Source organism: Scardinius erythrophthalmus (genome assembly GCF_964197995.2).
Source record: "Scardinius erythrophthalmus genome assembly, chromosome: 13".
NCBI classification, from domain to species: Eukaryota; Metazoa; Chordata; class Actinopteri; order Cypriniformes; family Leuciscidae; genus Scardinius; species Scardinius erythrophthalmus.
In genome coordinates, this window is record NC_138233.1 from 21,083,724 (window position 1) to 21,106,296 (window position 22,573).

Below are 22,573 nucleotides of genomic sequence, written 5' to 3' on the forward strand. Positions count from 1 at the left end.
GGCGTTCTTCATACATTTGTAATAGTAAATCACTTTCTCGCCCTCCGTAATAGCATAGCAGTGATAATAAGTAACTTTTACAGTTTCCGTCATATGAAAAAGAACAGCTTTGCCACTATTTCAAAGCACCTTCTACGGTTTGGTATAATATAAAAAAATCTACTTTTAGATGTAAAAATATATATATTTATATTTCCAAATAAATAAATACATACAATAAATATGTGAATCAAGAACTGTATAAATAACATTGTGTGAGATGGCTCTCTACTGTCCCAGTTCTGTCATCTCTGAGCATCACGTAAGCATTGTTCCTTCAAGTCCTTCTTAACCCATATTGAATATTTCCAGAGCAAAGCAGCACCATGTTTAAAACCTCCAAAACCCTCAGATTTGGTTTTCACGGTTATGCTACTCGTCAGCAACAAAGACACCAAATGCAGCTTGACTTTCACACTTTGGGAGTCTTTCGAGACTGTTGTCTTCACCATCAGTACTGGCCAGTGCATTTCCAGAGCAGATCTCATGTTTGGATGCTGTGGCCAAACATTATCATCTCCTCCTCACGTAGAGAAGAAACGGGGCATCTCTCTCCCCCGATAACGGTGACAGATGGTCTCAACTGTGTCCGAGCACCTCTTTGTACAGTTCTGGAACTTTTTCAGGGTCCACCGGTCTTGGAAGAAAGTGAGTGAACTTTTGATGCCTCCTTGATTTTGTCCCGTCGCGCGGCGTGCCGTCCTTGTTGAGAGCCACGAAATACCGTGCTCCTCTCTCCCCGTGCTTGTAGAGATTAGAAGAGTACGTGTTGTACCAGTTCTCCTCAAACTGCTCACGGAAGACACATTCTGCTGTGAGTTTCTCCTAAGAAACAAAAAACATGTTGGTGAACTAATTCATGCAGTTTCCTCAAAACTCATAACAGGTGGTCAATATGATGAAACATATGTGACATCTACTGGGCTTTAATGAGAACAACAATCGTGAAGGATCATTCTCGGTGGTAAGACGAGATCTGAAAAAGTCAAAACTGGGTGAAAGTCTGCTTACAGAGCCATAAAGTTCTCCCTTGTCGTTCATCCCGAGGTAGAGACCACTGTCCACTCCACGGATGCTTATTAATCCAACTGCAAGGCTTATGAATTCCAAAATACCTGGAGAAGAATAAATCAATTGTTCAGGAGATGTTCTTTGAAGTCTAAACCCTCATCACATATTGTGAAAAAGTTGAACTGCAATGCATTATTCATCTCTATACTTCAAAGACTATTATATAGTTATTGTAAATTAAATATATAAATACATGAATATATATATATATATATATATATATATATATATATATATATATATATATATATATATATAAAACTGCATTAATAATAATACATTTCTTTTTGCTGTGAAGTTTTTTTTTTATGTTATTACACTTTAGGTTCTTCATATTCAAGGTATTGAATGTTTGGGTTCTTTAACAGAGACCAGAACGTAGATAAGTTCTATGTTCTATTTAAGTTGCTCAATAAGAACTATAAAAACTGGTGAACCTGTATTTTTAAAAGTGTACAGTCACAGTGCTATTGAGTTCATACTGTGATTCAGTTTCTGTTTAAACAAATCTAACAAGCTGGAAACGAGGAGAGAAATTACCAAAACGACTGTGGTCCTTTCTCGTGCCCTGCACACTGCCATCCGGGAGTATTTCAAGGTGAAATCCAGTCCTGCAGTACAACTGTCTTCTCCGCAGGATCCCTTTCAAGTGCGTTAAATCTGCGGAGGTGCTCCGTGACAGTCTCTCTGCTGGAACTAAGTGATCATTCAACAGCCCGAGGTTTTCTCCTAGAGGTGGCAGAAAGAACTGTGATCCGACCTGTCCGAAACCCTCCAGGCTCTGTAAAAACGTCCCGATCTCTCCCATAGCTGCAGTTACAAACCTCCAATCCAGCAAGAGCGCTCAGGGAAACTTGATCTAGATGAATACGGTGAAGCAATCGTCCAAAGCTATTCGTTACGACGAATAATATCCATGCGAGCACGTCATTTGTAGTGGATCCATGCTGAGCGCATATGGAATATCACTTGACTCCAGTGGATCATACAGACATATCCAGTGGGGAAGAAACAGTAACTGCAAATAACTGACTTCAGACAAGTCCTTTAATTTCTGCTCTCATGCCTCGTCCACATGGTGGCCGGTGGTGCTTTCTGACATGAATAAATGTGCAGCAGGTATTGAGGCAGCAGGTATGTGTTGTTGTGGGAAGTGCTTTGCGCAGTGAGTGGCTGCTACGCGCGCGGGGCAGGTGCAGAGCTCGGGCTTCTGTGGGCGGGACATCGGGTTGGTCCAGCCTTGAGTTTTTGCGCACAATCACAGTTGTCTGTGTTTTCGTTTATGCCTGTGTTTGTTAGGGCCAGGTTTTGCATACATTGTGGGCACCGAATGTAGGAAAGCAGCACTTGTCACGATTTTGTTTTAGGTTAAATATCATTAGCTCAGTATTAAAACAATATATGGCAATGTGTGTGTGTAGCTGTGAGGTGTAGGTCATGAGCTACGGGGTGAAATAATAATTAAGCTGTAAATCATATATAATCTATAGGCTATACTTCTGTTCTGATATCAATAGGCCCATATGCCGTGGAAAGTGAACAGCCACATTTGACACGATTATGAAAGTACAAACACTGTCTGTTAATCTTTTGTTAACCCACGTTTTATGTAGTTATATATAAGCTTCTATTTTATTTACTTTTTGAATTTTGTAATGTTTCCTATTTGTTTCCTATTTTTAATAAAAAAATAATCAATTTGTGGGTGCAATGTAAAAAAAAAAATATGATCAATAATTTTGCTTTAACTCATCAAAATAAGTAAAGCAATTTTCGACTTTTTAAAATAGGTTTTACAAGATTCCAATAATTTTAACTGAAGTAAATGACTTATACATCCAAGTTGATTGTACTTCAAATTTAAGGCAACTTTTTTTGTGCGTTGGGATAGTGTAATGATGGGAAAGGCCATAATTGTTTTTTTTTAAACAGGTTAATATGACTTGACATTAATTTGTTTCTACAATTTAGTTTTTTAAAGTTAGATTCTACATTAATATATATATATATATATATATATATATATATATATATATATATATATATATATATATATATATATATATATATACATTTTTTTTTTTGTAGACAAATATGGGAATTTGCCTATCAAAGTTTGAGAAACACGGGCACAAAAAACACTTAATTATAGAAACTGAAGATCAAATCTACAACTCTTACTAGGACTGGTTACATGGTCAAATTTTAAGAGTGAAAAAGCGACGATATAATGAAATAAATAACCACTTTGATGGACGTCTTCTCAAAACGCTATTTTAAAATATAACATTTTGAGGTCTGAGGGCTTTAACTATGAATTCTAACCATGACCCGAATGAAAAGGACAAATGACTGCAAATACAGCTGCTAATGTGTTTCCGCACGATGTGATGTAGCGAGGTCGCATCTCGCGATGAGTGAGCGCAGTCTCCTCTCCTCTCCTCTCCCCGCGCCGGTGACACAGTCATGATGGCCGCCGTACATCGGGTCCTGGCTCTTCGAAACAAGTTCACCAGCTTAACAAACGGGTTAAACCTTTATTTTAACAGCCGACAATCGTTGAGGGAAAGTACAGCTCTGAGACACGTAGGGACAGGGGTGTGTATCACTCTCGGTGGATTCGCTGTTGTTTACTACCAGCACATTTCGAGTCCGGATCGGGGACGCGCAGCGAGTCTGCGCGCATTGATTTCTCCGCTCCCAGCAGTGGCTGCAAAAGAGCAGGTAGGCTATATCTACAACATTTTAGTTGCTACATTTGGCTGTGTTTGCGTTTGTGGTGTTTACATGCTATATTTCTATAGCATCTCGGTTTTTATTATTCCTAAACATTTAAAATCGGTGGATTTCATGTGTCATCAAAACAGTCGCTCTCCACCAGAGAGGTGCTGAATTCAGTGTCTCAGTTCATTAGTCAGGGGATGATGCACTGTGATTTTATGAAACTGCTTATAACAGAAATATTGGAACTTTATAGATAGCCTACGATTGGACATATTGGACATTTTTATGGATTTGTTTTGCATGCTTAGTAGGCTACTGACTTAGGCTCTGAAAGGATCATTTTACTAGGCATGCAAATTCAAACAACCTTTTCTCCTGTCAAAATCTTTTTTGCATTTGTCCTTCAGTCAGATTTGTTGTACAGTGAATTAGATCAGTGTTTCCTAAAAAATATGTTTCTTAGACTCATGTTGTGCTTGATGTGATTTTTTTTTTTTTTTTTACTATAATTAAAGTCACTTTTAGACAGAAAAACACACACTTGCACACATTAAATAAAAATTTGAAAAAGGATACAAGTTCAAAGTCCTTTGTAATATACATATTTGCACAGGACTTTTCCCATATTTTTTCTTTCCTTAAAAAAGAGCTATACATATATGAGATTAATCACAATTAGTTAAATTCATTTATTATTTTTGTCTATTTTATATGTTTAACAAAGCAAAAGTGGAACACATACTCTTGGTATGACTGTTGTTGAAAAGCATTTATCAGGCTGTTATCAGATTGATCATTAAACCATACAGGATTGAATCGGTCTTGTGTGAATCTCTCTGCAATGTTCCCTTTTGTACCCTTATCTGCTTTGGTTGGACATAACCTTGACTTGTGGATTGAGACACAGGAATCCAGGGTTAAGGTAACTGGACACGGCAGCTTGGCAGCCGGGTGGACGTTTGATGGGGGTAATAAGTAGCAGGGCACACATTCCCAGGGTGTTTGCACAGTGCCCAATGGGCCTGGCCGCCTGCCACCGTAGAGTGAGAAGAACACAGTCCTAGTGAGTTTAGCCAGGGATATATCTGCTTGTGGATGTTTGTGTCCATGTTTTTGTACTGGAACGGTAGTGATATTAAAAACAGGGAGGAAAGGAAAAAGATGGGTAGCACTTTCTTCAATGACACTCTTGTCTTATCTTGTATTTACATGTATTTGTTTGATTATAGGCCAGTGCATCTGCTGAAGATGAAGAGGTGTTTATGTCAGCCCATGAGCACAGGTTCAGGCTCTTCAGCTCAATGGAGTATGATGGACAGCTTTACATGACACCCCTCGACTTCATTGAGTCTGTCACTATGAGCGAACCAAAGAGTGAGTTACACAAACAGTTCATCTTCTTTAGCAGAATATATGAACTCAACATTGTGTAACTGTAGACTAAGGACGTCCTCCTATTGACTTAATCTTAATTTAAAGGATTACCTGTCTTCAATGGAGCATTCAAGCTTCAAAAGAATGCAAAAGTATCATAAAAGAAAAGTAGCGATGGCTATGAACCACAAATTTGTGAATGAATCATTTACAGATGTCAAACTGATTCATTAAAAAATCTGACTCAAAAGCAAATGTGAGTAGCATATCTTTGAAATTTCTTCTTTTATTTCATCTTTTGTGGATTTTTTCTTACGGCATGACTTGAGCATGAGAAAATAACGACAGGATTTTGGGTGAACTATCCATTTAATTACAGATCTTTGCCATAGAAAGGTATAACCTTTCTTAAAAGCAAGCAAGTGACGATGCAGGCATAAAATCAACACATGTAGCCGTAACACCTGCATGAAGATAGTCATCTCTCTCCGCCAGCATCACATTTACGACCTATTTCTGTAACCAAAATCTGAAAGCAGCTAGACGGACAACTTTTAAACGTGCGTGTCAGATACGGTGGATCTCTGCTAAACCGAAGACATTAAGTTTACGGCGCTGAGATCGGTCCAGATGGTAGAGTTGATATGCTCTATAGCTGTATTTTCACGACCCAGCTATACTTGTATGGGGGTTGAGTTTCAACCAGTCATGTTTGCTGCTATCTGAAACTTGGACTTCCTGGAATGTGCAGACGGGTATAAAATGTGAACTCTAATATGGCAGGCAAACATTGCGTCACCGTCTTTAATGGCATGCGTGACGGAACGAATAGTGGTATTTATGGCTTTATGTTGTGCCTGTGGCTGTAAAAATTTCAGTGCATTATATAAACAGAAGCTACAGTTCATATTTAAACCATACAGTTATTTGGATTTTTTACCAACACTCTTCTAAATTTGGATTTTTTTCCTTTAAAAGGAATTTTCATTTTAATATATGCAAAATGGAGTATAAAATGTTATCCCTTTTATTTAATAAAGAATAAGTCATGCATTGTAGGCATATGTGGAATATTCAAACTGCTGAGAAAGGTGAAACAGATTCAACAGAGTGTCTGCTTCACTGTAACAGTATCTTTTCAACCTGAACGTCGCAGGCCTACTCTACAATACACAGCAACAGATTTTCTGTATTTTGTCAGTGTTTGAACTTATATTTTTTGAAGTACAAATTTGTCATTCAGACAGAATTGACCCATTTTGTCAGCTTTTATTTAGAAATAGTTTTGACAATACCATCTCTCTTTTTTTATTTTTTAGAAAAGAGGTTTTGGAGATCCCTCACAAAACAGGTTTGATCATGTTTTTGATGAATATTTATCTACTTTTGAAAATCTGAATGATCCTCAGTATATGCGCTTTTTTTAAAGGATCTAGACAAGATTCTGTCAGATACGCCACCAGTTTGGAAAGGATCGTCCCGTCTGTTCCGAAACCAGCGTGAAAGAGGTGAGACCTGATAATCATGTTATGTATATCAATTTGTATTGTATAATGCAGTGTTGTTTGCTTTGTCATTTGATCATTGTTTACTATAGTAAATCCCTCCAGGCAACTTGATTTTGAGAGGATCTGCTTTCAGAGTGCCACTTGTGTGGCTAGCATTCTAAATACTGAGCTAATGAATGATTATGAATGATGTGCATAAAGCCGAAACATCACAGATATTGTGATTATAGGTACAATTAGGATATAGTTGTTAGAGCGTGCAGATGCTTAGACCACCCACATACATGGTGTTATGAAACAATCCGGATCCTGAAGCTTGTTCTCATGCGGAAGGAGAGTGCACAGGCTGTAAATGGTCTTATCTCTCAATCAGTCTGACATTACTGTGACTTTGCTCTGGGATAATCACAGATAGGAAGGTGACAAATAACACCCAGTGCATAACATGTGGTATGTTGTTTTGAATCGAAAATAATCATGCACTCACCTTAATCCATAAATTATCCAGCTTCATATTGCCCTGAGGTCTTACTTTTTAGACATGATTTAAGAAAAAGCAATGTTTGCTTGTAGTACTTGACATATTAACAATAATTTATACTATTGCAAGAATTCTAAAAATGACATTAAACAAATATTTATTCATCAAGGATGCATTAAATTGAGCAAAACTTACAGTAAATACATTTATAATGTTACAAAACATTTCTATTTGAAATAAATGCTGTTCTTTTGAACTTTCTATTCGTCAAAAGAATCATGAAAAAAAGTACAAAATATAACTTTAATAATAATACGAAATGTTTCTCGAGCTGCAAACCAGCATATTAGAATGATTTCTGAAGGATCATGTGACACTGAAGACAAGAGTAATGATGCTGATTTGCATCAGGAATAAATAACATTTTAAAATATTTTCACACTATAATACGGGTTTAGAAAAAGAAGAAGAATATTCATTTAATTTATGAGACAAATATCTTTTAATGTGTGGGGCTTTCCCAGATGCTAACAATACTTTCCTTGTAGTGTTCTTTCTTACACTTAAAACACTAAAACACTCCACACAGTGCATGATATTCCATTGCCTTCCTTGAGTGCCAGTGCCTGGGTTTGGGCTTTTAATCCGGCTGTTAAATGTTAAAGCTGCACTTAGGTAAAAAAAAAAAAAAAAAAGAAGATAGACTTGATCTGTGAACAAAGCCTTACTTCAGAAAATGAAAAGAGCTGTTTGAACTTTGCAATGTTGAGACTTGTCCTAGTGGCAGCCCTGTATCACTCTGGACAGTATGAATTCTAAGAATGGCGTTGGATTACATCTCCATCACTGACACTCTATATCAATTGTTTCTGTGGAATTCTTTGTGTTCTGACAACTGTTTGAGCTCTTGGGCTGGATTTCTTTCTGCAAGACTGAAGGTGTGTGGCTCTAATGAAACCTGCCTGAGATCCTAAAAGACTAAATGCACAAGCAGCCACAAGCGGATGTCTTGACTCAGCTTTGTATGGTGTAGATGTACATAGGGCAATCAATGGAAAAACATAAGTGAATTAATCGCATGATATGAATCACACATATGAATTATGTTGAATTGCTGAGTAAAGCCCCAGAATGAAGATAATCCAAAGACGTTGTAGCAGATAAGTAAAGCACTAAATAGACTAGAGCTGCAAGATTCTGGATAAATTGTGAATCACGATTTATTGTTTTTTTAAAACAGAGGTCACGATTCTCCCACGATTCTGAACAGACAACTAAACAAAATAACATGTAATTTACTAGAGGTTATGATCAAATGTTTAATCCTGCAGTCTGTTTAAAATGTTATTAATTATAATTAATCTGAATGTATGATTAAAAAAAATCGGGTTGAATGAATGATTAAATGACTCATTACTGGAAGAATCAGCGTTTTTTGACCGAATCCCTGGAATGAATGATTCAATGACAAATACATTTTTTAACAGTCACCTGTCGCCACCTACAGGCGTAATGATATAATCTATACAATCGTTATTTGAAGCGCAATGTTACTTTCAAAAAGTGATTTCCTCTATTTTGATCGCTTCCGTTGACATTAGTGTTTATATCCGAACAAATATACTTTTATCCCAGTACTTCTGTGATAATATGAATATTTGAAATAGAAATACCTATACATGTCTTGGCAGTGCCGACGCAGATCTGAATCGTTCTGAATAGGTTTATTAGACATACGGATCATTATTGTCATTTAGGAATAAGATTACATGGGTGTTTGAACCGAGATCTTGATCTTTTAACGATTAATGTGTTAATACATAGTTCTGGCTTTAATTGCTCAATGGCATTGACTTCTAGAGTCTAGGGTCATGATTAAATGCATTTGTTAATCAGATTATTTTAGAATTAAAGTTCAAAAATCTATTTTTAAAATATAAATAATACGAAAAAAGGTATCTATAAAAATAAGTAATATAATTTAGTTTTTAAATAATTGTATAATACAGAACAACAAAATATAAAGAATACCATTAATATATTATATTATTTTATTTTTATGTAAACAATAATAATAATAATAAATTCACAGTCCCATATGTGTAGGTCTACTACCGTTTAATTATTATTATTTTTTTTAAAGTAGGGGATTTTGATTTTTTTTTAATCTTATGGTCACTAAGGGTTAATTTAATTCTCCAGTCCTCAGAGTCACATGATCCTTCAGAAATCATTCTAATATCCCGATTTGCTGCTTATTATAAATAAAAAAAATTTATACAATTAATTATATTCAATGAACACATTCAATTCCCAGGCTTAGTTAAATACAAATATAAACTGGTGTTGAATCAATCAACCAAATACATCAATGATCAGGGTGGCCTGTGAAAATGTATCTTCTCTATTATGTTTTACACACACCTTTCTTTATCCTTTTCCTTAAACATTCCAAAGTCCTTTTCCCACAGCACTCAAAGAAGCCCTTCTGAACTATCTGTGTCCAAGTCACTATCATCTCCTTAAACAAAAGCTTGGGAATGCTTTCAGTGGCAGGAACAATTCTCCTTAAGTCTCTCCTAGACAGAGACCTGACAGTTGCTCTTCCTTTCTTCTCCTCTCACACAACAAAGGACTAACAGACCTCAAAAAGGAAAACAAACCCACATCAGGCATCTGCAATCAGTTACAGATCACTTGAGAATGTTTTACACCTAGGAAAATAAACAGAGGGGAACTCAGGAGCCAGTGGCCTGGTCTAATTTTGTTTGGGTTTGTGTCCAGCCTCGTTACTTTACGTTTTAACGTCTCTGTTTGTGCAAAGAGAACACCAAACAAGAGTAAAGAACAGGATCCTCTTAGATCTTATCAATGTAAAAGAAGAAAGGACGTCTAGTTTAAAATGACATTTGATAGTAAAATATATTTTGAAGGCAGGTTCTGGGATGTTGGAAGACAAGCTTATAAAGAAATGTTTATGTACTGTTTTTCAGGTGTCATCGCTTACACAGAGTATCTGTTTCTGCTTTGCATTTTGACAAGTAAGTTTGTCTTCAGGTAATTCTCCACGCTTGTTCAGCACGAATAGTATAGACGCACGAGGATGTATCGATGTCCCTCATATTGTGTCTTTCTTTTGTCTTCTAGAGCCACATGCAGGTTTTAAAATAGCTTTCAACATGTTTGATGCAGATGGCAATGAAATGGTGGATAGGAGAGAATTCATGGTGGTATGGTTGTTTTTGTTGTTGTTGTTTTTTATTAATTTGAACGTCAGCATGCGTAAAGATAAAGTTCTGCTTTTTTACATTTAGTTAGAGGACATATTCCGTAAGAAAAATGAGAAGAAAAAAGAGCGGGCAGGAGATCCTGACAGTTCATCTCAACTGGTAAGAAAAACAGACCTTTTTTCAATTTTACAGTCCTCCGTCGCATGAGCATATTCTGTTGGCACTTGGCACTTGCCACATCTTGAATTGATGTGCAGTTTATTTGAAAGTGATTTAAGGAAATAGTTCACCCAAAAATAAAAATTCTGTACCAAATTTTTTCTTATCTGTGTAACTCCAAAAGAGAAGTTTTGAAGAATGTTCACACTGCTCTCTTCCATACAATAAAGTGAATGGTGCTCCGTAAAAGCAGTCCATCCCCCGGATTCACAGGCATGGCTTAAGCCTAGTCCCATACTAAAATGCATGTTTGAGCTGTTATAACTGAAAGCAACTTGCACTGATATATCTTAAAGAGTCCTAATTGAACTAAAGTCTAATCCTGGCTTAATCTATACCCTGTTTGTGAAACCAGGCCGATGTGTATTAAATGTCAAGATTCCTGATTGATTTGTTTTGGGAAGAGATCGAAATTGCTTGGCAGCCATTGCCACTATTCACTTTTATTGCAATTTAATATTTAATCATTTATAATTAATAATGAGTAATATAGAAATAAATAGTTATAAATGATCCACTCTATCTATTTATCTATCTATTTACTATACATTTCTCCTTTTGTGTTTTATGGAAGACATTTTAGATGAATTATTCCTGTAATATTTGAACACCTATGTTGGAATGAATAACCATTGATTTTATTTTCTCAGAGATTTTTTGTTGCATGTTTTCAATCGCATTTAAAATTGCTAGATGAATGATTCATGCATAATGTTCATTTGAACGAATGTACATGGATATTTTTCTGCATAGTACAAAACAACAATGAGTCTCTTATCTCTCAAGCTGGGGAAATGCTGATTGTTACAGATTGTGTTTTGAAAACGCTTTGAGAGTTCATTGTCTTTCACAATCCCTAGTGAAATATGACAAATGCTGAATGGTCATTTGATTTGATCTTATCCTGTTTTGCACGCTATCATAATCTTGACTGTGTGAGAGTGTGGAACTGTATGGATATCAAGGATCTGCCAACAGCAATGTATGTATACTAAATAATCCTTATGAGCATGACTTTGACGTGTGTTCTTAGCATGGCGGTTAATGTGGTTGGTGCTTGATTGAACTTGTACAGTCATAGTCAACAACAACTGTGCATGTCCGTCCTAACCACTGATGTTTATGCAGCTACACCCTATATAGTGCTCAAAACCAGAAGGGTTACATCCACATTCAGTGGCTTCTTTCAGACAGTCAGGGAGCAATATTATTTTACATACTGAAATGTTTGGATAGGGCGTAACAAGAGTGACCCTCACGCATGGCTCACCTCCAGAGAAGAGGGACAATGGGGCTAATGGGGCTCAGTCAGACGCAGTCTGAAATGCAGCTCTATTGTCTAGGAGAGCAGAAAAATCATCCAGAGACTACGACAGATGATTTATGTTGCTTGTCTACTGTCAGGAGCTTTTTTTTGGCAAGGAATGGTCTCACAGAATCACGTTAAAAGGCCCTCACCTGAAGAATGGCAGCTCTCCCTGGACCCCCATGTTTTATTTTTACAGTTACTTGAAGAGTGGTATTTGGGTTTGGGTTACTTCTTGTGATGGCTTGACCATGAAGTTTTGTGCCACTGAAGAGTTACAGCTGAAATCGTTTCCACACCAAACAAGAGAGATGTGGAGCTTTTTAAGCTCAGTGCAGTCAAAGTTTTAACCACAATAAACTATAGAACTCATTTAAAAAAAAAATACTGATCACAATTCATTCAGTAAATCAAACAGTTATCAGAATGCACTATAAAATGACTGAAGCACCAATGTCACGTTGGAATAATTATGATTTTTTATGCTTTTGAAAGAAGTCTCTTATGCTCACGAGGCTGCATTTATTTGATTTAAAATACAGTTTTATTTTGAATATTGTGAATACAGGAATATTGTGAAAAATTATTACAATTTAACGGAACTGTTTTCTATTTTAATATATTTGAATTATTCCATTGCTGAATTTTCAGCATCATAACTCCAGTCTTCAGTTTCACAGAGATTATTCTAATATGCTGATTTGCTGCTCAATTATTATTACTTATTATTGGAACTCTATTATTAATAATGGCTCTTATTACTATCACTGTTGAAAAAATATTTTTTTTTGCTGCTTAACATTTCCTTAACATTGCGTTGCATTACTTCAGATGGTTTTGCATGTGTATTAGTCTTTCACTGCATTGTCTGAATTTTTGGCGATTATTATTAAGCCTTTAATATTTTCACCTCTAATATGCAGGTACTTAAAAAAGAGCAGCCTCAGTCTGAACCCAGAAGTTTCTGGGATGTTCTAAGGCATGGTGCGAGAATAGTTCTCTTTTCAGATCTGATGGAGGTACAAGTATCCTCGAGCTCACTTGCTTTCTCGTTCGAATCCCATAATTCCCTTGACCATTCCCTGTCCGCCATCCCATGTGAGGTTCTTCCCATTGTTTGTTTTGTTGTTGTTTTTTTCTTTTTTGTTTATTGTCATTTTGATTCATTAATGTCAGTACACTTCATGTTGTTACAGTTAAATATTAATATATTTTTTTTAAGTTCTTAAGATTTCTATAATTGTAACTGAGCCATACAAGAATACATCATGTTTGGCCTTATTCATCATGCATCTCATTAAAATGATTATTATTCGATGTTGGTGCTTAATAAATGGATTTGACATTGTTTTTGAGCCATTTACCAAGCTCGGATATTGAGATGTAGATCTAGCATATTATGATAGTGCAAGTTTCAAAAATACATCAGATACAGTATGCCTCTTGTTTTTGTAAAGATACGTTGCTGCAAAAGTACATTGAGGTATATCTGGTATGCAGATTTCTGCATGAGCAACCTGTTGTTTGCGTGGCATGGGATGATGTCGGCTGCTTCATGATGTGTCAGTGTGACAGTTATAAAGCATTTTCTCCACCATACAATATTTAAAAATGAATTGCATGCCATTTAGCAGCACAAGTCATCCAGCTTTTATTATATTCATTGTAGCTTACCGCAGTGCACAAGTGTCTCACACCAGCCACCGAGCGAACGCACAGAGTAACGTTATAACATAACTTTCAACACACTCAAATGTATTTGTTAATATGATTGTTCTGACCAAGTAAAACAGCATTGCGTTACTCCACAATTGTAATTCGTCCAATAAAGTGATCTGTGTGAGTAAAGGAGCGGCAGCGTGGCATATAAGCATAATAAAAACATACATACATGCATCAAATTTTTGATGTAAATGAATCATTTGCTTTTAATTTGCGTTTGTGTCTGTGTTTTTTTTTAAATGTTGTTATATGTTTATGGCTGCACTTCCTCATCACACTATTTTAGTGTACACTTATTCAAACATATTTTGCTATCTTGTTCAGTTTCTTACAGCTGAATAATGTGTTTTCATAATTTGCATTCACAGCACGCAGCAGAAAATGTCACCGACACAACTCTGCTGGTTCATTTCTTTGGAAGAAAGGGCAAAAGTGAACTTACCTTTGATGACTTCTACAGGTGAGAGACAGATTTGATGACTATGATCTTGAAGGGTTCTAGTCTTAAAGGAACACTCCGACTTTTTGGGACTTTAGCTTATTCACAATATCCCCCAGAGTTAGATAAGTCCATACATACCTTTTTCATTTCTGTGCGTTCTGTAAGTGTTATTTGACGCACCCACCGCTAGCCTAGCTTAGCACAAAGACTGGATGTAAATGGATAAGGTAGCATACTAATCCCAATAAGTGACAAAATAATGCAAACATTTTCCTATTTACATGTTGTGATCTGTATAGTCACAGCGTGTACAAATAACAAGCCTATATGAGACAGAGACCATTTTTAATCGTATAAATACTGGGAACTATATTCTCACTAGGAGCACAGCTACTTGGGCGGAGTGATTAGCGCAGCACACGAGACGCCCTGTGGTGAGGAGCAGAGAGTTCGCTCAGAGTTGGAGTAATAGAGTCAGCAATTACTAGATAGTAAATTAATAGTTTACAATCATGGGTGTTCGCTGTATCTTGTCTTACAGCTTCCAAAGTTTGTAACTCCTCATCTGTGTATTCTGGCTCAAAACTATATGGTTCTGGATCTTGGTTTGATACCCAGTAAAATTCCTCTGACAATTCCTCAAAGTCAGCCATGATCACGAGTCACGTTCGCTACTAGCTAGTTAGTCACGTTTGTTTTGTTTACGGAACCATCAACAGGGCCTCTCGTGTGCTGCGCTAATCACTCCGCCCAAGTAGCTGTGCTCCTACGCCTAGTGAGAATATAGTTCCCAGTATACGATTAAAAATGGTCTCTGTCTCATATAGCCTTGTTATTTGTACACGCTGTGACTATACAGATCACAACATGTAAATAAGAAAATGTTTGCATTATTTTGTCACTTATTGGGATTAGTATGCTACCTTATCCATTTACATCCAGTCTTTGTGCTAAGCTAGGCTAGCGGTGGGTGCGTCAAATAACACTTACAGAACGCACAGAAATGAAAAAGGTATGTATGGACTTATCTAACTCTGGGGGATACTGTGAATAAGCTAAAGTCCCAAAAAGTCGGAGTGTTCCTTTAAGTGAAAATTTAACTCTATCATGATCCTAAATTAAGTTTCTGTTATATGTATGAAAAAATAAAAAGGCAAAGAACATGAAGCCATGTTAAAATGCATGACCCTTGAAGGGGAATTAAAATGAATCACTAAGGATGCTGTATTCTTATCAAAGCATGCTGGGATGGTCCAGTCGCTTTGTCTAGTGTCCTACTGAGCGAGTGATGGCATCTCCTCTTAACACCGTGTCTGTGTCACTCACGTTCTGTCGGCAGATTCATGGACAACCTGCAGACAGAAGTCCTTGAGATTGAGTTCCTCAGCTTTTCCAAGGGAATGACCACCATCAGTGAGGAAGACTTCGCTAGTATCCTGCTGCGCTACACCACAGTGGAGAACATTACAGGCTACCTTGAGAATGTGCGTCAAAGCATACCCGATGAAAAGGTAGTACTTGCTCTAGACACACACATACACACACACATAGCTGATGTTCCCTTTAAGTTATGAAAACTTTATTTCTGAAAGTTCAAAACATCCACTATTTTGAATGTTCAATTTTTGGCGGGGTTATGTGAATGTTAGGGAAAACAAGGGAATTTTCAATTTTATAATTTTATCAACTGAACTTTCAAGTAGTTAATAATGTTTAAACAGAATGTTAGGCGAACGTCCAACTAAACCATTCCATGAACATTGTATAAAGGCTGATAGGTCCTTTACATGCAGTCTTATCATTACCGCATGACACAAGCTGTTTGGCCTCTGCTGATCCTGCAGCCAATGAGATTGCTTGCTCAACATTCAAATAGTCTGGTTCAGTGTTTACTGTAAGCTGGTCCTGCAGCACGCCATTAGATTTACTCTGAAACCCTCCACCTCCCCCAGCTCCACCTGCAGAGATCTGCAATATGATTTATGTATGTCTATTCATGCAGCAGCAGCATTTATTACATGCTCACAGCTCTGTGTATCTATTGGCAGTAGCAAGTCCATACATGCTCTTCAGATGCAGCAACAATAATCAACAGAAGCAGCGTAGCAGATCTAGGCCACCAAGACCATTCAATAACATGTTGTCAAATAACATTTTTGTGCTAATGTTTTGAGAAAGTTATTAAAAGCCCAGATAACTTTGAACGAGCATTCTATTAACGTTACTGCAAGAATGTTTGTTCACCTTGAACCTTGGTTGAACGTTAACCAAAGTTCTGAGAACGTTCCCTGTTAGCTTGGGAAGCACAGAAACACGATTGGAGGTATTCTAATATTTCTACTCCTTTATCATGTTTTCATGTATTATAAATGAATCTATTCAAATCATCGCATTGCAAAACAAATACCACCACAGACGTGGAGAGAGGAGGATATTTATAATCTGAACGATGTTAGTGCCTAGGATGTTTCCCTTTTTGCACATTGACCCTCACATTATAAGGTTAGAGTCTTTTCAGTTGCTCGAGGAGGCTGTTGGTGGATGGCCATTGATATACAAGTGGTTCTTATTCTTAAGTTAAGAGATATTGCAATACGGCTTAACTTGTAAAACCACCTAAGCGTCACATATTACTCATTAGGTCATTTGTAAAACAGTTGTTGTTGGTTGCAAGAGCGGCTTCAGAAAAAGACGTGGGTCTAGTGCCTGGAAATGGATGAGTGGAAATCAAAAGGACCGCTGTTTGGGTAATCTGCTAGCGGTGAGATATTTTGGACACATCCCCTTTTGTTTTTACGTATGCAAGCATCAGGTTAATCTTCTTTAGAAGAGTCGACAAGCTACCCGACCTCTCCTTTAACAAAACAATCTAAAGGTGTTGACAGCTCCAGTTGTGTGTATCGGGTGCGGGAGCAGGAGAGATGTGCGCTGGGATTGTTTGACTTTGCTATTTTCTGTCTTGGCTCTTGGGATCTGTTATCGCTCTCCAAGTTCCCACAAACACTTAAGGTGCCCTCGTTTTTGAGAAAGTGAGGCGTAATGCAGTTTTGCCTTGTTTAGGGAGAGTTATTCTGAGACTATCTTTTGAAATTCATAATTTTATGTACTAGCTATTATAAAGACTCTGACTTAATGATCTCTTTCTATTGCCCAAAGCTTTCTGTTTAAAGGAACACTGACAATTTCATCTGTAAGTCACTGATTTAACACTGATCTTTTCTTTTAGGGCATCACTTTTGAAGAGTTTAGGTCCTTCTTTCAGTTCCTCAACAACTTAGAGGATTTTGCCATTGCCATGCAAATGTACAACTATGCAAATCGCCCAATTGGACAAGGTAAATATGCTCATTTTATCCAGTTACTCCTCAAATCTGTGGCTAACGATGTTTGGCTTTCGGCTCACAGATGAGTTTGCCCGTGCGGTCTATGTGGCCACTGGCCTGAAGCTGTCAAGACACCTTGTGAACACTATTTTCAAGATCTTTGATGTGGACCACGATGACCATCTAAGCTACAAGGAGTTCATTGGGATAATGAAAGATCGGCTGCATCGTGGCTCTTCTTGGGTAAATATTCTCGGAAACTCTGCTTTTTTACTTTGTTTTATTATGCAAATCTGCTGTCAGTCACCTTGCTTGTGACAGGATAGATATTCCTGTAAAATGTAAGCACAATTTTTGCTTCAAATTCACATTAGTTATTATCACTGTACTGTTGCTATTAGTTTCACTGTTAGTATTATTACACTTCCATTCAAAAGTTTGGGGTCAGTAAGATAAAAAAAAAAAAATTATACTTTTATTTGGCAAGGATGCATTAAATTAATCGAAAGTGACAGTAAATATGTTTGCATTGTTTAAAAAAATCCATTTGAAATAAATGCCAATCTTTTGAACTTTCTATTGCTTTCTGAAATTTTTTTCAATGTTTCTGCAAATAGAATGATTTCTGAAGGGTCATGTGACACTGAAGACTGGAGTAATGATGCTGGAAATTCAGCTGTCAACACATGAATAAATTACATTTTAAAATATATTAAAATAGAAAACTAGAATAGAAATATTTCACAATATTACTGTTTCACAGTATTTTATAAAAAAAAAAAATGCAGCCTTTGACCATAAGATTGTTTTTTAAAAAACATAAAAAAAAAAACATCTTACTGACCCCAAACGTTTGTATATTCAAATCCAATATGTTCCCTTGTATTTCAACAAAAGAAAAGTTGGTTTTCTTGTTGGTGCAATTTTGCTGACATCTAGTGGCCATGTATTGCCAATTCACTCATTGACCAGCACAATTAATTTCAATTTATTTATTTTTCTAAAGATAATGTTGATATGTGATATATGTTGATGACATAAAACCAATATGTTGATGAGAAATATTTTCTCTTCATGTTATCATTGTAATCTCAGGGATATAAGGGTGAAGAGAGATTCACATCCTTTAAAGCCTGTATGAAGAAGGAACTCACTGCTAAATAGGTAAGTTTATGTCTAAATAGAAAAAAATGTTGTAGATAGTTAGATATTGCCCTGGAGAATTTAGAATTAATGATTCTGAACTACAGCGCTAGCACTGCTCAGCATTCAGCCAAAGCTCTTTTTCTAGCATCAGATTACTCTGTAAAATTAATGTCTTCTATCCAGAGATACAAGATACCAGCCTAACATAGTGTATTAAGACTTAACACAGTAATAGAATACAGCCCAACCCGCACCACGAATCACCTCGAAACAGGAAACAATTCGACTTACTCTGGGTGTATGAATAGAGTAAATGCAGTTTGAATGAAATAAACAGCTGTTACATTTCTATTCTCTTGTCTTGTTCTATCACTTGTTGGATTCAGTTATTCAGTTTGATATATGCTGTTCTCCTGTTATGTCTTTGATTTGTGCAGGTGGTAGTCCCGCTGTTCCTCTTCACCCTCACGTCTCAGTGAAGATATCTCAAATTGGATTAAAGTTCTCAGTGACTCAATGCAATTACCTACCTGACCTGTGTCAAACTCTGTAAGATACAAATACTGCCATAATTAGATTAACACATGCTACCTCTCTGGACTATAGTTACTGCTTTGTTACTTGGCAGGCACTTTATTAACTTTATAAAAGCCATTAACTAGAAGGGATAACACTTTAATGAAATAGCCATATAGCCATGATACTTTTATTAATCAAAAAGTTATTTATTAAAGGTCTTATACATTTAAATGGGTCCAGAGCCCACATTTTGAGAGAAATTATGTTAATGAATTGCAAAGTGTCTTTATTTATGATGATATATCACTTCATAAATGTAAAAATTGTCCATTTTGAATATGTTGAAGTGAAAAATGCTGAATTCTGGTGGAATATACAGTTATTTATTCTATTTATTGATCTGTTTTGTGTAAAGAAAATGTCCTCTTGGGATTTTCCTGCTGTATTGGAAATACATTGTTCTAATTGCTTCTCTGGGAGTTATAAGCCAGATAATCTTTCCTTACAATGAGCACATTGCTAACATAGTTTCTCTGAGCTTGTCCACTGCCCACCAGCCAGATCAGCTTACACTGAGTCTGACAGTGCTGAGTGCACAGAGCAATAATGAGACCTCAGTTATCTCACAATGTGCTACACATACAGATCCCTTTCTCCACCTCTTGTATGGGTTTCTTACACTGCCACTCCTTTAAGAAATATCTTGCGAAGACAAAACAACAAACAAGCAGAAACTGAATCCACTCGTTTTACTCCAGTGAATATTTCTCATGGTACGTTTATTTTTTAAAGTTAACGTTTGTGCAGATACATATTTTAAAGCCTTTCCCTACAAAAAGCTGTTGGACATTTTTTTATTTATTACCCAGGAAAAAAGATACAGGTCATTAAACACACATTGACCCGTGGGGCATGTCGTCACATGTGGGTTTTTTACCATTTTCTCTAATTGAAACATTATAATATACCTTGTGACAACTGTGTGACAGGTAGCTCCGGTCTAACCCACTGTGCTTTTTACAGACTATAGATTATGTTTTAGATCTGTACATTGCATAGTACAGTTTGTGTGTATAGCCTAATTTGTAAGCATTAGTATTCAGATTGCTTAGAATGTTTGAATAAATTAAAACCACAATCAAAATAATACTTTGTGTCATTCCTTCTGTTGTGTGCTTCCTTTAAAAAAAAAGTGTTTATAGTGAACATTTTAGATTAGACCTATAGGGTTAATGTTTATGTTTGTTTAGTCAAGCACAATGTAACAATGAAGATTTTGGGGTTCCTTAGACGATAATAGCCTACTAACCAGTCAAAGCTGGCTTTAGCTGGTCTCACAGCCTGGTCAGGCAGGTTTTCAGCTAGTTTGGCTGGGCTGCAGGCTAATTTTCTCTACTAACTGCTGACAAGTCAGCAGACCAGACTGGATGACCATCTAAAACCAGCTTAGACTGGTTTAAAATGTTTATCAGCAGAGAATGAACTACTTAAAGGGATAGTTCACTTTGAAATTAAATTTTGGTATGTTTTAGCTTACCTCAAGGGCATCCAAGATGTAGGTGTCTTTTTTTCCGCAGTAGTTTCAATTTTGATATTTTTAGGTCAAACCGTTCTTGTCTGTCAGTCGTATAATGCAGGTCTATGGTCACTGTCTCAAAGAGCATGCACAGAGTCCAAATTAAACAATTCCCCATCGTCCAAATTAAACAATTCCCCATCGTAAGTACACATTGATGGCCTAAGACACCTTGGCTACGGCAGTTCATTGGAACGAATGTCTTTAAGGCGACATCTAGTGTATATTTCTATGCACCAGTCTGTGTACGTCACACACCAGGATGCGCGCGCGCCCTCAGATCACTTGGAAGTGGCTGTGTATAAGAGGTAAAAACGATATAAATACTGTTCGTTTTCTCACACAAACCGCTCGTTTCGTGTCTTAGGCCATCAATGTGTACTTACGATGGGGAATTGTTTAATTTGGACGATGGGGAATTGTTTAATTTGGACTCTGTGCATGCTCTTTGAGACAGTGACAACAGACCTGCATTATATGACTGACAGACAAGAACGGTTTGACCTAAAAATATTAAAATTGAAACTACTGCGGAAAAAAAGTCACCTACAGTACATCTTGGATGCCCTTGAGGTAAGCTAAAACATACCAACATTTTATTTCAAAGTGAACTATCCCTTTAACTGGTCGGTTTCACAGACAAGGTTTAAGCCTAGTCCCAGACTAAAATGCATGTTTGAGATGTTTTAACTGAAAGCAACTTGCACTGATATATCTTAAAATATGTCAGTGCCATTGTTTTGTAAGAAGCACACCATGTTTTTTTTTTTTCTCTAAGGAACATTTATAAAAACTTCTTAAATATCCTAATTGGACTCAAGTCTAATCCTGGTTTAATCTAAGCCCTGTCTGTGAAATCAGGCCATTTTAGTGACAACATGTTTCAACATGGTACAATGACTGGTAGCCACTGTTTTTATTATTGTTTGATTTCAAATTTACAAATTTCATGATTTCAATTCAATTCAATTCTTGTGATTTGATTCCGATCTTGATTCAATATCGATTCATTTAGATAAATGTTAAGTAGCCTATACATGTTAATAGCCTAGATAAAGGTTAAAAATTACAAGTCAAATATATCTGTTATCAGAGGTAACTGTCTAAGTTAAGTATTTCAGAAATGTACATATATGTCACAGTTAGCTAAAAATTTATTAATTTAAACAATGTAATAATTGAATGGAGAAACAACAAGGAGCCCATTGAAGTAGGCTAATGAATATGTTTGTTAACAAATGATTATGACATTTAGAAAATATTGGTGCAAAATTTAACAAAATACTCCTCTCTATATCAATTATTTTCTAGCAAACTAAAGTGCTATGGTCATGAAATGGCTTTCCTGAGGTAAATCGTTATGTGACGATCTCCAGCTCTTTTATTGACCATTTGCACGGGTGAAAAACACTGATTGATCGATATTATGTATGAGGCATATAAATTTCGGTAAGTTGTACTGTATCTTTCAACATACCTATTGTTCATGCGTGTTTATTTACAATTAGGCTAGAGATGATAGGTTCATGTGCCGCTTGAACTGAGGCGCCAGCGATCTACATCACATTTACAAAAGAAAAAAAGTGTATTTATTGTTTGAATTTCGTAATAAAATTGACAGAATTTGAGAGGTTCATATTTGTTTCATATGAAAAGTAACCTGCTCTGTCTTGTCTGTCGGTATCAGTGTCCTCTTCTTCGCGATTTTTCTTTAAGAAAATGGATGTGTGGCATGAGAGCGTGTGAAAAGTGTCAATTGCGTGAGTCTCACGCTGAATGCGTGAGAGTTGGCGACATTATAAATAGGCTATAGCAAATAGATTTATAAATAGGCTATCTAATAGATATAGCAAATCTCAACAGGCTTGCTAAATAAAACACAGCAGACTTGAT

General features: G+C 36.4%; 2 protein-coding genes across 7 annotated transcripts; one reads left to right on the top strand and one right to left on the bottom strand.

The window, feature by feature from the left end:
• Nucleotides 1–472: 472 nt before the first annotated feature.
• fgf20b (fibroblast growth factor 20b) lies at nucleotides 473–2,040 on the bottom strand. The gene is made up of 3 exons (XM_081382435.1): nucleotides 1,651–2,040; nucleotides 1,051–1,154; nucleotides 473–864 (listed from the first exon to the last, which is right to left on the bottom strand). The coding sequence occupies exons 1-3, from the start codon at nucleotides 1,916–1,918 to the stop codon at nucleotides 619–621; spliced, it is 618 nt and encodes a 205-aa protein (XP_081238561.1). The 5' UTR covers nucleotides 1,919–2,040; the 3' UTR covers nucleotides 473–618.
• A 70-nt stretch (nucleotides 2,041–2,110) lies between these two features.
• micu3b (mitochondrial calcium uptake family, member 3b) lies at nucleotides 2,111–20,251 on the top strand. Of its 6 annotated transcripts, none has more exons than XM_081382432.1 (15): nucleotides 2,111–2,244; nucleotides 5,064–5,208; nucleotides 6,528–6,559; nucleotides 6,638–6,716; nucleotides 10,191–10,238; nucleotides 10,345–10,427; nucleotides 10,512–10,586; nucleotides 11,587–11,628; nucleotides 12,876–12,971; nucleotides 14,043–14,134; nucleotides 15,456–15,627; nucleotides 17,343–17,451; nucleotides 17,522–17,682; nucleotides 18,535–18,603; nucleotides 19,023–20,251. In XM_081382432.1, exons 2-14 carry the CDS (start codon nucleotides 5,097–5,099, stop codon nucleotides 18,601–18,603), a joined length of 1,170 nt encoding a protein of 389 aa, XP_081238558.1. In that variant the 5' UTR covers nucleotides 2,111–2,244; nucleotides 5,064–5,096; the 3' UTR covers nucleotides 19,023–20,251. The 6 variants fall into 6 exon arrangements, with proteins under 6 accessions (XP_081238558.1, XP_081238559.1, XP_081238554.1 ...); XM_081382428.1 differs by lacking the exon at nucleotides 2,111–2,244 and adding an exon at nucleotides 3,479–3,834; XM_081382433.1 differs by lacking the exon at nucleotides 5,064–5,208 and having other exon boundaries at nucleotides 2,118–2,244.
• The last annotated feature ends 2,322 nt before the right edge of the window (nucleotides 20,252–22,573 follow it).

Coding starts and splice junctions, on each gene's coding strand:
- micu3b (XM_081382428.1), top strand. CDS start 3,577: ATGATGGCCGCCGTACATCGGGTCCTGGCTCTTCGAAACAAGTTCACC. Junction 6,717..10,190: donor CCGAAACCAGCGTGAAAGAG/GTGAGACCTGAT, acceptor ACTGTTTTTCAG/GTGTCATCGCTTACACAGAG. Junction 14,135..15,455: donor ACCTTTGATGACTTCTACAG/GTGAGAGACAGA, acceptor TTCTGTCGGCAG/ATTCATGGACAACCTGCAGA.
- fgf20b (XM_081382435.1), bottom strand. CDS start 1,918: ATGGGAGAGATCGGGACGTTTTTACAGAGCCTGGAGGGTTTCGGACAG. Junction 1,155..1,650: donor AAAGGACCACAGTCGTTTTG/GTAATTTCTCTC, acceptor ATTCTTCTCCAG/GTATTTTGGAATTCATAAGC. Junction 865..1,050: donor AGGGAGAACTTTATGGCTCT/GTAAGCAGACTT, acceptor TTTGTTTCTTAG/GAGAAACTCACAGCAGAATG.